At 37.4% G+C, this 17356-nt stretch overlaps 1 protein-coding gene across 1 annotated transcript in view; it reads left to right on the forward strand.

Annotated features, from left to right (window-relative positions):
* The window catches only part of SSBP2 (single stranded DNA binding protein 2), a 321263-nt gene that overhangs the window by 237400 nt on the left and 66507 nt on the right, over positions 1-17356 (forward strand). Inside the window, exon 6 of the mRNA XM_045285203.1 lies at positions 13875-13934. Coding sequence (XP_045141138.1) covers positions 13875-13934 — 60 coding nt within the window. The remainder of the gene's footprint in view (positions 1-13874; positions 13935-17356) is intronic.

The following is a 17356-nucleotide window of genomic DNA, read 5'->3' on the forward strand; positions in this document are numbered from 1 at the left end:
TCTAGTTTTAAGTCAAGGAGATAAGAAGGAACTAATAAGGATAAGGCAGGACAGCATGGTATCCTGGAAGACAATCAATGCAAATGTTTCAAGGAGGAAAAGCATGATCAGCTGTGTTAGATGCTGCTATTAATTAAGTTGGTTGAGGACTAAGAATTGACTTTAACAGCAAGATCATTGGCAGCCTTGATAAAGCCAATTTCCGTGCAGTGGTAGAGATGAAAACCTCATAAAACTAGACTTGGGATAATGAGAGATAGAGATGGGCAGCAATGGGTGTGGCCAGCTTTTCCCAGGTATTTTGATTTAGAAGGAAGGGGTGGGGAGAAGGAGGGTAGCCAAAGAAATGTCACTGCACATCCTGCTGTGGGACAAGAAAATAGCCCTGTTGGCAGTTGGGGTGGGGGATCGAGGGAGTATAGACGACTGCCAGCTATCATCCATTCTCCTCAATAATCATAATCTTGAATATAAGATACAATTCCAGGGGATAGAGCAATCAGATACCCTCTGTGCTGAAAGAGTAGAATAAATTACTTAGAATGACTGGCAATATTAATGCTACCTACTTCTGTACTTTTTATGTCCTATAAATGGTCTCTGATAACAACAAATATTTTTGACATTGGTATTTTTCCACTTGAATTTGCTTTCTCAATTTTATCGTGTACATGTGTCTGAGACACATGTGTTTCACGATACATATTTTAAATTCGGATGCAGAAATACCTCCAGTTAAAACAATCTCTATCATCTTATCTTGTGTTGATACTTTTAGTATCAGTTAAATTAACAAAATTTTAGTTTCAAATTAAGTTTTATAAGTTTTGATTTCTGTCTAAAGATTATTTTACATAGTTCAGACATGAATTGATTAGCTTAAATATAGACTGTTTGTAGGGAAGTAACAAAAAAGAGGCATATCATTTGATTTTAAGGAAGTTAAAAATGTAATCTGCCATTTGTTATCAGAAGAGCCATTTTTGTTAACTCATTTACTCTAAGCAAATTTGAAAGAAGTACTATTTAATACTGTTATTTTGTTGGTATATCAAATTTTATTAGCATATCAACATACCACAAGGATAGAAATCGAGTGGCTTGTTTTTTGTAATGATACGCTTAAGTCTCCTAGCACGTTCCTCCAGACTGTACATTTGTTTGTTGCTAGGTTCTAACTCAGCAACCCTCTGTAAAACAGAAAGAAACACCACCCCGTCCTACATCATCCTCACAATTGCTGTTTTTGAACCCTTTGTTGCAGTCACTCTTGTCAGTGCATCTCTGTGGAGTCTACTTGCAATTTACCAAGCATACTGCCCTTTTCCAGGGACTGGTCTTTTCTGATAATAGATCCAAAGCACTTGAGAGGAAGTCTCACCCTCCTTGCTTCTAAGGAGCATTCTGGCTGTACTTTTTCCAAGACAGGTTTGTTTGTTTTTCTGGTAGCCCACCAAACTGGCAGTGTTCTTTGCCAGCACTGTAACTCAAATATATCACTACTTCTACAGTCATCCCTATTCATTGTCTTTCACATACATGGGAAGGGATTGAAAATATCATGCCTTGAGTCTGGTGCACCTGAGTCCTTCCTCAAAGAGACATCCTTGTTCTTCAACATTTTAAAGAGTTCTTGTATCCGCCTACTGTGTAAGCATGCCCAGCAAAGGGTCCCACCATTCACTGCACCCCCATGTCCCAGAGGGACTCCCCTTGAGCTGAGCCCCAAAGCTCCAGGACTGGCTGGGGGTGGGGACGTTTAAAGAGTTCTTTTATGCTATATTTGCCCAGTGCAGTCTGTTGTTTGATTTCTTGGCTGCTGGTTCCATGGGCATTGATTGTGTATCCAAGCAAGAGGAAATTTTTGACTTTAATCTTTTCTAAGTTTATCCTGATATTAGCTATTGGTCCTGTTATGAGGATTTAAGTGTTTTTATTTATTTGTTTTTACACTGACTTGCAATCCATACTGAGTAAAATAAGGGAAGAATACTTTTATATTCTTTTATAAGTAGTTATGAGTAATTTTTAAAAATTGGTTTATTAAGTGGTACATTCTATTCTATTTAATTAAGCAGTATTTTCATTCTTCATGTGGGAGGTGTCCACCACTGCAGCTCAAGTGAAAGCACCATTTGTTTGTCCGAGGAAGCTTGCATGTTGCTGTGATGCTGGGCAGGTTTCAGCAGAAATTCTATATTAACAATGACCTGGTGGTCTGCATCCAAAAGTGTGTCAGTGGACCAAAGCAGCTAGCAACATACCAGTGCTGCTGTTTGGGTTTTTGTTTTGTTTTCTTTTTAATATCCACTGATCTGTTCTTGTGATGTCCATAACTAAACAGAGCACTCCAGGAGCCAAACTCAGTTTATATAAACCTCCAAATACTTGTTTTCCAGACAACATACACACACCAAGTATCTGTGTATCATTCTGAATATAAATTGATCTAAGATAAATCACTAAGGTTTCTTGACTGTTGTTCAGCCTCTAGTAATATGGAAATATTAGACCAGCAGGTAGTTACTATCATCCTCATCCACAGTCTTGAAGCCATCGCCACCCTCCCATAGTCAAAAACTGGACAGTAAGTGGAGGCTTGAGAAATAGTCTCATGCTCATAAAAAGTGCTAAGAGTGGCGATACTGGGAGGGTGGAGTGGAAAGGAGGAACAGATTACAAGGATCTACATATAACCTCCTCCCTGGGGGACAGACAACAGAAAAGTGGGTGAAGGGAGACGTCGGACAGTGTAAGATATGACAAAATAATAATTTATAAATTATCAAGGGTTCATGCGGGAGGGGGGAGCAGGGAGGGAGGGTTTAAGTGAAGAGCAAATGTTTTGAGAATGATGAGGGCAATGCATGTGCAAATGTGCTTTACACAATTGATGTATGTGTGGATTGTGATAAGAGTTGTATGAGCCCCCAATAAAATGATTTTTAAGAAAAAAAGGCCCATAATGTGAAAGGCCAGCTTTGATCCTTAGACTACATCCATAGCCACAGAATCCATTTGCTTATAACTCCACACTCTGTTTGGATAGCCTTACTAAAAGCACCTAAAGGAAACTGTCTCTGTTATTACTTTACAGCTATTTCATGCAAGTTATTTTAATTAAGTGTTGATGATGATAGGATAGTTAAGATGTATGGGAGATAAACTACATATTTATGCTTATCAGCAGAATATGCCACCACAAGTATGTCATTTTGTGAGCTAAATTAGTTTAGTACTAGTTGGAATTAAAATGTGTTAATCAAGAGTGTCTTTATCCACTGTGGTGTCAGTTATGTTTGATGGAGATGCTAGTGAAAAGTAGAAAAGAAATGAAACAAATTAAGATGTATGAATCGTGAAGTAACTTTGGCAGAATTTATGTGATATATAATATATGCTTCATTGCTTTGCTCGGCACACTCATGATGCAGCTCATGGAATTTTCCAAATGAAAACGTGAGCACTCTTACCATGTGAAAGAAGGCTGAGGTAAATAAGGGATGCACAGCACTGTAAAAATCTTCTGAAACGGTACACCCCACATTATGTATTATTAATAGCACCTAACTTGAAGAGCATTAGCATATTTAAGTTAAAAAATTTTTGTTTCTAAGTAAAATACAGGGTAGCAAAATATAGAACAGAAATCTAAATAGAAAAAAATCATGTATAGTGAAAATTACTAAATTGACTAAAAAGTGGGCACATAATGAGTAAAGAGTAACGTTGAATTTTGGACAGAATATTTATTTTTTTATTAAATCATATAGCAAACATATTAACTTTCCAGGGTTATGAATGTATAATTACAAAATAATAAGCCCTCTTTAGCATTTTCTAAAATTATATTTTGGACAAATTTTGTTTTCCTTTGAAGAAGTTGTGAATAGTTTTTTCTCATAGAATTCTGTCTTATTTCATGGACCTGCTTAAAAACAGCATTATCAGCCGAAATAGTACATCTGTGTCTATAGCCATATCTGCATGTGCCCAATTAAGTAAGGTATATATTTGAACCTTATTAATATAGTTACTGAAAACAAACCATATTTTCCACGACTATATTTCACTTTGTACTTTTGCGTTTCTGTCTAAATGTCGAGGAAAGCAAGTTACTTTCTGGCAAATACCATCTTCTTACTGGTTAACTTACTGCACAGAGCCGTAAGAGAGAATAAAAGGCCTTTGATGGCATGGTGGTGAAGTGCTTGGCTGCTGCTACCTGAAATATTGGCAGTTTGGAACACTACAGCTGTTCAGTGGGAGAAAGATGAGTCCTTCTGCTTCCATGAAGATGGACAGCTAGAAAAAGCCCCATGGGGCAGTTAGTTCTACTGTGTTCTGTAGGATCTCTGAGAAATCAACTCTATAGATGTGGATTTGTTTTTCATAAATTCTCTTATGCTGATGATAATGGATGTTATAATTATATTCAGTATCCTCTTTATGCTGGTGATGCTGTTGGTTGGACACTGAATTGCTAAGTAAGGCCAGTAGTTAAAACCCACCAGCTGCTTCTCTGGAGAAGAATCAGGTTGTCTGTGCCTATAAACATTTAGTTTCTCAAAACCCCGTGTAGGGTCACTATGAATGCGAAACAACTAGGTTTGGTTTGGGATTTAATTCTTATCCTTTTCTGGAGTTTGTGACTTATTTTCAAAAGCAAATGTCCTTCGCTAGACATTTTGTAGACACCTAAGCACAATATAACAATCCCAATACCACGCTTTATTTATCAAGTTTTGTATGTTAGAATAAAACTTTAAGGCATCTTTTTTGGCTTTCAGAGTTTCCTGCCTGCCTTATAATTCATGAATAAACCAGCTACTAAACCAACCAACTAGTTATTAAGCACTTGCTCTGTATATTCTAATTTCTGGATTGTGCTGTTTCTTTCTCTTCCTCATGCACCTCATTACAAGTTATCACATTGTAATGAACAGTGTTATTATAATGTGGTACTCTACTAATAATACCGCAATCTTTCATCACCATTCCCACTTATCTGCTAGTATTCCCTGTTGGCATCTGACTTACACAAATGACTAAAGATTTCTTATATTCTTCTCAAAACTCTACCCCAAGCATTCTAGAAAAGAGAGGGAAAGCTTGTTAAAATTATTGAATTCCAAATGTGCCATTTCTTTCAGAGGGGAGAGTCAAACTCCTATGCTAATTAGTACTTTGTATGCAAATTAACTTGCATACCTGAAATACCACTGCCTTTTCAGCTTTCCTTGGTTGAATGGTAGTGGTAGTCCTGGGGAGGGATTAAGTGAATGGCTGCACAGTTGCTGGTCTGAGAGGAAGTGCCAAACCAGGGAATTTATTTATGGTCAGTTGGCCTGAAGAGTGAAGTATGAGGATCTTCCGTTAAGCCGTGAAGTTATTACTGTAGCGGTATGTGATTATGCTCTATGTAAGTAGTGTAGAGGTTAGAATACTACAAGAGCAGTTAAGATGAGGGCTTTGTTTTCCTTTTGCGTTAATTTACATTGACCTAGTTAGTAAGCTGTAACCAGAGCCCTTGTGGCATAGTGGGTTACATTTTGGGTTGCTAACTGCAAGACCACCAGTTCCAAACCCCCAGCCATCCTCAGGGGCCAAGTGAGGCTTCTTCCTCCATCAAAAGCTCCAGTCTCAGAAACCCACTCTCACTTGTAGAGTCACTGAGTCAGGATTGACCCAGGGGCAGGGAGTTTGGGTTTGGTTAGTGAACTGTAAAATAATTAGCTTTCTGCTCCTAAGTGTGCCATGAAGGCAAGTTCAAGTAAAATTGCATAAATAAATTTTAGGCATACAATAAAGAACTTGCAAGTTTTCAAGTAATTTCGTGAACTTAAAAGTTATTTTTGAGCAAATGCCAATCACTAAATTGCTTTGTAAATTTACAATTTCCTAAGTTTGATATATTGTATTTGCTTCAATCATTTCAAAAACACATTAAAATCCAAATTGATAATCCATCACTATTGAGATGCTTCTGATAGTGAGTCTTTCTTTCTTTCTTTTATTAGAAAAAGCTTTCATGGGATAATTTTGCCTTCTGGAAAGTTGTACAAGTACAAAGTCACTGTTAGGTAAACCCTACCCACTGCCATCCAGTTGATTCCAACTTAAAGTGACCATCCGTAGAGTCTCTGAGATTGTGAATATTTATGGGAGGAGGTAGTCTCTTTTTCCCCCCATGAAACACATGGGGGTTTGAACTGATGACCTTGTGATAGGCAGTTCAATACTTACCCAACAGCAGTACCACAATCCTCAAATTAGGTAACTCTTGTGTAAATGATGCTTTTACAACATACCTCAGACTTAATGGTTTATAAGTTGTAACTTACCTAAATGTTACAGTCATGTATTTTATAGAAGTCAGTGTTCTCTTCCTCACTGATTTGTTCTAAAATAAACTATAGTATACAGAAATGTTTAAGTGGCATTCTAAAGAAACATTTTTACTTTTTAATGATTTTTAAAAGATGTATTACCAAATTGTTTTTAAGACTAAGATTTACAAAGGTTCTAAAGGCAAATTGAAAAATAAAATATAAGGTGATTATTGCCAAACAATAATACGAGAATTGAGGCTACACGAGGAAGAACTTGGCATCAAGGTTAGAGGAAGATGTATTAATAACCATTAATATGCAGATGATAAAGCCTAGCCTACTGAAAGTAAAGTAGACTTGAAGCACTTAATAGAAAGATCAAAGAACATAGCCTTCGGTTTGATTACACCTAATCAAAAGGAGACTGGGGCCCTCACAGCTGGACTGATAAATGTCATCATGATACACAGGAGAAAGAGCTCAGATGGTTAACAACTCTATTTTACTTGGTTCCACAAGCAAATCTGTCCTGAAGAACTATAGCCAGACTGCTCCTTGGAAGCATGGGTGGTGAGACTTTTCTCACAGACGAAAGGTGCTATCAGAAGGGCCTGGTCCTTCGAGAAGGACATCATGCTTGGCAAAGTAGAAGGGCTACGAAAAATCAGAAGACCCGCAACAAAATGTATTGTCACTGTGGCAGTAACACCGGGCTCAACGTGCCAGCCATCGTTAGGATGCCGCGGAACCAGGCCTTTTTTTTTTTTGTATGTAGGATCACAATAAGTCAAAACTAGCTTGATGAAAACTAACAACCACAAATAATTACCACTTTTATTTTATGGACTAAATACAGTGGCATCAAGGTAATATATTTATTACGATAATACATAAATATTTTTGTCCTCTAAAGCAGGTTTATCTATCGTGGGTTTCCTTCATATCAAAACAGAAGGCATCCTGGAGTCATCATTCTGATAAAAGCATTTTAAAATGTACAAGTCCTTTCCCCTTACATTCCTGCAATTGTAAAAGGCACATTTTCAATGAAATGGGAGTTCATACATTATCGAGAACCCTGGGGTAGCTGTTGTTAGGTGCCAAAGGACAGTGAATTATTTAATGTGTATTAGTCATAATTTCAAACTCCAACCGAAGGACCTTTTCCTTGTGGATGTCGGTAAAGGAAGGTGGGGGAAAGATACCCATAGGATTTGGTTGTGAGTGCTTGTTAATAGGATGAATTGTGATTGCCATCCAGGTACACATCAAATGAGCCATCTCAGAAGCAGGTGGGGGGTGACTTATTAACAGGAAGGGCCAGGAGTGGAGCTTATCCTCTGGACCTCAAGGTCCTTGTGCAGTGAACTTCCTTGATCCAAGAAGACAGCTATGAAATGAGAAGAACAGCCGAGGAGCAGCACCCAAACCAGAAGCCAGCTCATGAGTCAGAAAGATGGAGTTGTTAGCCCACAGAGCAAGTCAGGCTAGCTGATGAAGGGGCGAGCCTCCGGGACGCAGTTGGAGGAGTTGGGTGTGCTGACCCACCACAGAGTTGGAGCCCAGTGCTTTCAGGCTGAGGCGCACAGCACAGCGCACTTTGCGTATTTATTCACAGCGCCGAAAGAACTTTGTAGCATGTCGTGACTGCACAGCTCTGTCCTGAACATGTCCACCTGAGTTGTAACCTGTTAACTTCCACAGGAAAGTTCCTTCTGGTGAGCATTGTGTGTGAGTTCTGTGTGGCCACTGCCATTAATTATAGAACCTAGGCGAAAAGTAGAGCACGCTGTGAGACGCGGAGCAGGAAAAGTAGATAGTGCTTGCATCGGACAGAGCAGGTGCTGTCCAGTCCGTAGTGATTTCTAGAGTAGCTCAAGTATATTTTTGGAACAACGTTTTTAGATTTCCTTGAACATGCTCTTGGCATTCATATCAGACATGGCAAACTTTATTTTTAATTTTAAAGTTAAGTTTTCTTCTGAACAGTTTTTTGAGTTTTTGTTTTAAATCACTAGATAGTCTAAAAGATGTAGATTAAAATAAGCATGCACATTACATTTAGCTCCCCTAAGTTCTTGTTGATCATCTTTTGTACTTTGACTAACTGATATAAACAGCATGCTACTACAAATCTCTTTTTAAATGATTGAGTTTTGTGTAAACAAGAGTTTTCTAGTCTCCAAACAAGCAAACAAAAAACTGAAGTGTATCATTTTATTTGGGACTTCATTTGGATACAAGTATCAATGAAACATACGCACCTACTTTAAGTTGCTTTTGGAATAAAGACATTTATGATTTCATAATAGGTGCAACCTTGATAAGTCAATGAAGAAATGGTTTCATTTTAACTAGGCTTGGCTATTAACTAGAAATTATGGTATTTCCTTTTCTGTGTTTTGACGAGGGAGAAGACTTAAGAAAAGAGCATTTATTAAGCTGAATGCACCACAGTTTACACCACAGAAACATTATGTAAATGTTTTTAAATAATAGATGTATGCAAAAGCTTGTGCCATGTGAAATTCACAACTCAAGGGAAAAATTTGAATTGGAATATTATGTCGGAAACATTATGAAAATGCTTATGTAGTTTTTTTCCCTTCAGAAATCAGAAATCTTATTTTTCACTATCATTGTGTTTGACTTCTTGCTTTCACATTCTATTAAAATAAACATCAAGTATTAGTGTTCTTAGATGCCGTTGAGTTGGTTCTGACGCATCGTGACCCTAGGTGCAATAGAACAAAGCACTACAAGGCCCTGTGCCATCCTCACAGTTGTTCCTATGTTAGAGCCCATTGTCGCAGCCACTGTGTCAATCCGTCTTGTCAAAGCCTTCCTCGTTTTCACTGCCCCTCTACTTTACCAAGCCTGGTGTTCTTCCCTGGTTTCTCCAGGCATGTACGAAGTGCAGGAGATGAAGTCTCACCTTCCTTGCCTCTAAGGAGCATTATTGCTGCAATTCTTCTAAGAGATTTGTTTATTCTTTTGGCAGTCCATGGAACTTTCAATATTGTTCACCAGCAACATGATTCAGATGCATTGATTCTTCTTCGGTCTTCCTTATTCATTGCCCAAATTTCCCATGAAAATATCATGGGTTGGGTCAGGTGCACCTTAGTCATCAAAGTAGCATCCTTCCTCTTCAACTCTAAAGGTTTCTGTGCCGCAGGTTTACCCAATGAAATGCATTGTTTGATGTCTTGACTGCAGCTTCCATGAGTGGAGCCAAGCAAGATGAAATCATTGACAAATCTGTTTTTCAATTATGTGGTTTTGTGTAAAGAGGGGGCTTTCTGTTCCCATAAAGATCTACAGCCTAGGAAACATGAGGTGTGGATCTAATCTGTGCTATAGGCTCCTGATGAACTGGAGTAGGCTCTATGGCAGTACATTTGTTTTGTTCTGCTTTTACTGAGTCCTCTGTAATAATGGTACAAAGTACTAATGGAGTCAGGGGGAAGGACTTCCAGATTTTTTAAAGAAAGAAGTGACCGTTGAACTGACTTGGGGAGTCAGAGAAAAGTAGAGCGTAATCTCATGGAACACATGATACGGGTTATGGATGAATTTTAACCAAAAGTTTGGTAGCTTGAAACCAGGATAGAGAAATCCGACCTTTTCATGGGGATCATGTGGGGTCACTCTGAATGATATCAGCTCATAATGGGTGCCTGCCAACAACCTAATAATATTAGAAAATGTTAGCAATAGTAACATTTGAACAGTAAATCGTTTAAGGCTATACCTACTTGGGGGGCGGGGAGCTTCAAAAAGGTTGTGGAAAATGGAATTAAAAAAATAACGGAATTTCACATCACCTGAAGTTTCAGTACTAGTAAATTGCTTATAAACAGTTTCATTGAGGGGCCTAGGACCTTTTAAAAAAATAATTGTACTGAGCAATCTACTTTCAGCTTGCAAACAGAAAGAGAAAGAAATGGTACTTTCTAATTCTATGGGAATTGAGATAAAACCTCTTCGGGCTTATGAAGGATCAAAGTAGAAGAGGGAAACGACCTCCCACCAGCAGAAGGGACAGAGAATAAAGGGAAATCTTTAGGAAAGCAGAAATGTAAAATCCCATGGGTTGTTCTTCAGATAATGGAAAATGGCTCTTTAAAATGTAGTGACATTCATTCTGAAATGAATTATGATTCTAAAGGAGAACATAACTACTTGGGTAAAATGAGCTCAACACTTGGTTTATATTTCTACCAGAGCATGTTTTCCCTTTTAATGTCACTAAATATTTTTTAATTTTCTGGTTTATATTTTATCTCTTCCACATTAGCTTGTTCAATTTATTCAAGACAGATAACTAAAACATGTAAAAATTAGAATCTATGCCTGTATATGGAGTTTCCATATGTCAGGGTACTAATCATGCTGTCCAATTGAGTTTATATCAGAAAGCAAATAATTTATGAGGTTTCATCTAATTTTAGAGGGAGGAAAAAAACCCAACATGCATTGCATAACCTTGATCACCACCCCCACCCCCCCAGTTTTTCTTATCACTACATGTTCTATCAAGTAGGGATGAAGTAATATGACTTCTGGGGGAAGGCACCAGATTGAGACATTATTTTCTGGGGTTTTCATTAATACTTGCCATTTGGTGAAGAGAACATTCTATTTGTCCAGATTGGAGGACTGGTGCAGAAAACAGTTTTTCTTGGTAGTTATTTCTTCTATTAGTTATAAGACGATGAAACTTAAAAATATATATCCTAAGCATAGGGCAGGGATCTTTATCTGCTTTGTGTACTGATAGATCCATCCATCTACAACAGTAACTTTGTGTTTAATAAATATCTGTTGATTGAATAAATCTCTGGCATACTTTCTAGTTAGTAAGCACAGCTTTTTTTTTTTTTTTAAATTCTCCTGATTGACCTTTAATCCAAACAAAGGGCTTCTTTATTTTTTGGAGTATTTCTCTTTTAACTTAATGATGGTTTTTTCCTAATAGCATAGAAATGATTTTTTACAACTCCTTGATGAAGATGATTTGTGCCTTTAGGACATGTGTATGTACCCCTCTCTCCACACATACTTCAAATATTTATAGTTCTACTGCCTTGACTCATAGAACCCAAATATTTATACCTTTGTACAAAATATTCACTTTATACTTCAATGTAATGCTGAAAATAGTTAACACAACATCAGGAGGGGTTTCTTTTCAATTTATTTTATAAGGGATTTTAAATATCATCTGGTCCAACATTCTCATTTTAAGCTTGAGAAAGCTACAGCCTTGGAAAGTTATTGGGGGAGGACTTTCTGCTAATTAATGATAGTTGAAAAAATTAGAAATCAAGTCCCCAGTTTCTGATCCACTATTCTTCATGCACACATTATAAATAATATTGTTGATGAGGAAGGCTTTTCCCTGCTGTGAAATGTTAACTCACCATCATGACTTTTTTCAGGCAAATATTTTACTGCCGCAACTATTATCAGAAAGTTTGCCCCAAATATAAAGAAAAAGGCATGGGGAAAAAAGAATTTTTGAATAAATTTCTAGTTGATAATTTTTATAGTTATCTAATTAATCCAATTTCAAAATTTTTCTGAAAGGCAACTCAGATCAAATATGTGAAAAGCCTGTTAGGGTGCGATGTAACAACGATGAGAAATACAACTTTCCTCCAATTCCTAAATGTTTCCTCCCCGCTCCCACTACCATGATTCGAATTCGACCTTGCAAGTCTGGCTAGACCAGAGGATGTACACTGGTACAGATAGGAATTGAAAATCCAGGGAATCCAGGGCGGATGAGCCCTGCAGGACCAGTGGTGTGAGTGGTGAAACAGGGAGGGTAAAGGGAGAGTGGGTAGGAAAGGGAACCAATTACAAGGAACTATATGTGACCTCCTCCCTGGGTGACAGACATCCGAAAAGTGGGTGAAGGGAGACGTCAGACAGGGCAATATATGACAAAATACCAATTTATAAACTATCAAGGGCTCATGGGGAGCAGAGAGGGAGGGAAAAAATGAGGACCTAATGTCGGGGGTTTAAGTGGAGAGAAAATGTTTTGAGAATGATGTACAAATGCGCTTTACACAATTGATGTGTGTATGGAATGCGATAACAGTTGTATGAGCCCCTTATAAAATGTTTAAAAAAATATATGTGAAAACTATATATTTTTAAAATAACTCTTAAGATTAGAAAACCTCCTTAGATTTAATCTGATTGTAATAATATTATCAGAATAATTTTTTCTGTCTATATAAAAGCAAGCACACTAACATAGAAGAACACAGTGAGCCGAAAGCTAAATTGTTTGCTTAATTCTAAAGTTACTTGTTTGTGAGACCCTCAAATAGGTAATATAGGAAGTACCTGTATGGCAAAACTTGTTAAGATTTTGTTTTTCTGATGCTGCTTTTAAAACGGCCCTGAAAAGCGTAACTGTGAAACTATAGCTTTAAATTCTAGAAACTGTAAAAAGTACATTCTAAATGTGGCTTTTAATTTTATAAAAGCTCTATAGAGATGGCTTGATTAGGACATTGTTCATCTGTTGCATGTTTAATTGCTTCTTAATTTATCTTAATCCAATCTTAAGATTCTACCTAATAATATTCAACCCTTTAGAATTGTTTGCATATATGCAAGGAATAGTATTAATATCAGTAATTATGTATCAGGTATAATTAAAGAAACTATATTGTGATTTTTCTGTTGACTCTAAAGGAAAATAGTAAAAAAAAGTTGAATTTTAGATAATCTAGAATTTTTACTATTTGAATTAAAATTATCAGTTTGAATGTTGTGAATAAATGTCTAAATTTTGTAACTAAATTAGAGTTAGAGTTATCAAAAATATTCTCTTATCCAGGATTTGGCAGTCCCTAAAATAATCCTTTTCAGTTAGTTTCTAGACTGGGTTCCAGCACATTTCAGAGCACTGACTCATCTGACAACATTGAGTTGGATTTTAGTATGAGACCGTCCTAGCTTCTCGTACAGGAATATGTTTCCTAATCTGCTAGGCTCATAAAAGACAAAGAAATTCAACTTTAAAATCTAGAATTACTTTTTAATGGTAGCAAATCTGTAATGAAAGCTAAAGCTTTTCTGAACATGGATGATACTTAAAAAGTAAATCCCTTTACTATTTAAACAGCACAACAAATAAAAACATGAAATAATTTAACAATTTTGATATTATTAAAGAAATTAGATAGCCAAACTGGATAATTAACCCAAAAGTATATTGTCAGAGCAAATTTTAATTTTATTTTTTCACCAATTAGATTTCATTATCTTAATACTCATAATTTTTTAAAATTGTTATTGCTATTCCAGTCTTCTCTTTAAAAAAAATATGTACTTTTGAACATAGTCATCAAAATATAAACTAAGATGGTAATCATTCTTAAAAGCATATGTTCTACCAAAAACAGCCACAGAGAGAAGTAAATTGATTTGTGTATAGTTCTAAACTTATTTTAAAATAGTTAATATGTTTTAAATCTGTATTTTACATTGTGCTTTCTGTTTGATTGATCTTACTAGCCTTTTATGTCACCTCGGTACCCCGGAGGTCCAAGGCCCCCCTTGAGGATACCTAACCAGGTAAGTAAGACCTGTGTGTAATTAATGCTTCAGCAAAAATCAATTGAGAGCTTGGGAATGTCTCACACATCTCTTCTTCTACAAAATTATTAAAGTAGTATTCTAGGCAGTGCTGCTTGTAGTTACATATAACCTGCTTGTGAGGTCAACACACTATATATAGCCCATAGGCTGGCTGGCTGTTTTTGTAAATAAGATTGTATTGGAATACACTCACACTATTTTATTGTTTGTGACTATGCACTACATTGACAGAGTGGAGTGGTAATGACAGAACACATGTGACCTGGAAGCCTAAATATTTACTGTCTAGATCAGTGGTTCTCAACCTTCCTAATGCCACGACCCTTTAATACAGTTCCTCATGTTGTAGTGACCCCCTAACCATAAAATTGTTTTTCGTTCCTACTTCCTAGCTGTAATTTTGCTACTGTTACGAATCGGGCAACCCCTGTGAAAGGGTCCTTTGAGCCCCAAAGGGGTCGCGACCCCCAGGTTGAGAGCCGCAGGTTTAGATCTTTATGCTTGTTAAGTAGCTCATCCTTAGCTGTGTGTGCTTTATAAATGTGAGGTTCCTGAAAATCTGAAATAGGGAAATAGGAATTTTTTAAATCTTTTGCTGATTGCTGATCAATTGACTCTGCTTTGTTTTTCAATCCAGATGTTTTTTTAAAATAAAGGCAATTTCGTTAAGTGTCAACTATCTTCTTGTTTAAAGGATGGCAATGAAAACTTTCATGAACATATTTGGTTTATTCTCATATTAAATCCAATAGCACAGTTATCACATTCGTATTAAACAGCTTGAGTAATAGCATATAATTAGTTGCTTCTTGCCAAAAAAACAGTAAAACCCAAATCCATTGCCACAGGGTTCATTCTGGCTCATAGTAATCCTATAGGGGGCTTTGAACCTGTCAGTCTTTACAGGAACAGATAGCCTAATCTTTCTCCCACACAGCTGGCGAGTTTGAACTGCCAGCCTTCGGGTAGGTAGTCTAAATCTCCAACACTCAGGACTCCCTAACTGCTTCTAGAAGGGCTGAATCTACCAATGAATAAGTTGTTACTCTAACAATTAAATAACAGTGGAAGTCCACAATCCATTTGCAGGGTCCACCCATGGATTAAGCCTCTGGTGCATTCCCTCTGACCATGGATGAGGGATGTAAATAGCCTTCTTATCAGATGGAGAGCTTTGTAAAGTCATTTATTGCAAATGTAGTTAGCTTTAAATGTAATATGATTTTATCTCCCTTTTAACCCATTTTAAAGTTGTTTCAGGTTTTTTATTAAAAAAGGGGGGATAGACGCTTGAGTTAAGCCTCTAGTGGATTCCCTCACATTCCACAGACCAGGGATGGGAACAGCCTTGCTGTCATGCAGAATGCCTTGGAAAGTGGGCTAGTGCAAATTCAATTAGGTTAAAGTTTAACCCTTTATCATTTGATCTCTGTTATGATCAATTTTAAATTTGTTCTAGTTTTTTTTTTAAATAATTTTATTAGGGGCTTATACAACTCTTATCACAATCATACATACATCAGTTGTGTAAAGCACATTTGTACATTCATTGCCCTCATCATTCTCAAAACATTTGCCCTCCATTTAAGCTCCTGGCATCAGCTCCTCATTTTCCCCTCCCTCCCTGCTCCCCCTCCCTCATGAACCCTTGATCATTTATAAATTATTATTTTGTTATATCTTGCACTGTCCGACATCTCCCTTCACCCACTTTTCTGTTGTCCATCCCCCAAAGGAGGAGGTTATATGTAGATCCTTGTAATTGTTTCCCCCTTTCCAACCCACCCTCCCTCCATCCTCCCAGTATCACCACTCGCACCATTGGTCCTGAAGGGACCATCCTCCCTGGATTCCCTGTGCTTCAGTTCCTATCTGTACCAGTGTACATCCTCTGGTCTAGCCAGATTTGTAAGGTAGAATTGGGATCATGATAGTGGGGGGTGGAAGCATTTAGGAACTAGAGGAAAGTTGTATGTTTCATCATTGCTACATCGCAGCCTGACTGGTCTCCTCCCTGAGACCCTTCTGTAAGGGGATGTCCAGTAGTCTACAGATGGGCTTTGGGTCTCCACTCCGCACTCCTCCCCTCATTCACAATGGTATGATTTTTTGTTCGGATGATGCCTGATACCTGATCCCTTAGACAACTCGTGATCACACAGGCTAGTGTGCTTCTTCCATGTGGGGTTTGTTGCTTCTGAGCTAGATAACTGCTTATTTACCTTCAAGCCTTTCAGACCCCACATGCTATATCTTTTGATAGCCAGGCACCATCAACTTCCTTCATCATATTTGCATATGCACCCATTTGTCTTCATCGATGGTATCAGGGAGGTGAGCACACAATGATATGATTTTTTGTTCTTTAATGCCTGATAATTGATCCCTTCGGCACCTCATGATCATGCAGGCTTGTGTGCTTCTTCCATGTGGGCTTTGTTGCTTCTGAGCTAGATGGCCACTTGTTTACCTTCAATTTGTTCTAGTTTTTAAGATTTTCTACTTTCTTTTCTGTTGAGGTTTTTCTCTGTTTTACTGTGTTGTTGTTAGGTTTTTTGTTTTTTTAACTATTTTTCTGTATGTGAAATCCAGGATAGGTATATCTCTAGAGACAACAGCTGGGTTGATGGTTTCTGGGGAGTATGGCAGGGGAGGTTAGGTTAGGGAGGATGAGTTTGAGAATGAAGGAAATGTTCTAAAATTGATTGTGGTGAAGATTATACAACGAATTTTAATATAACTGAACTATTGAATTATATTATTTGTGAAGTAAATGCCAAGAAAACTTTTAAATAGATAAATTACCCCATCCCCCCCTTTTTTTTAACCTACAAGTACTCTGAGATTCTATAAAAATTTATTCTTAACAGTGTTTTTCAATGTTTTATTATATAAAAAATAACCAAATCCAGTTTTTACCTGCAAGGAGTTTACAATATAATTTGGGGGTTGTGGTAGTTATATAATCTGTTGTCAGTTGGAGACTTAAGAGTGAAGGAGTGGCGTTTAGCCTGTCAGTCAGGTCGCAGCTTGATGATCTCTTTTGGAGGCTCTAAAGAGATAAATAGCTCGCTGGAGGCAGAACACACACATACTCCCTGTGAGGCATTCCTGTCAACAAGATACATGGAGCTACACTAGAGCCCTGGAGCTGACGGAGCCACATGCCAGTGCTGAGATGCTTGGACTGCCACTGGATCCACAAGACTTTCCACCCACTGGCCTGTGATCTTCCTGCATTCAGTGTCATTGCATGGCTCCATGAGTCTAAAGAATTTATGGACTAGTATTGCTATGTGGGGTGATATCAAACTTATGGACTTGGTCTCCACTGAGCTGAGATGTTTTCTCAATATTCAATAGCTCTTGTATATTAAAGCTCTTTCTTACACACATGA

The sequence above is a fragment of the Echinops telfairi genome, unplaced genomic scaffold (genome assembly GCF_000313985.2).
Source record: "Echinops telfairi isolate 266 unplaced genomic scaffold, ASM31398v2 ScPeMD7_7469;HRSCAF=8507_1, whole genome shotgun sequence".
NCBI lineage: Eukaryota > Metazoa > Chordata > Mammalia > Afrosoricida > Tenrecidae > Echinops > Echinops telfairi.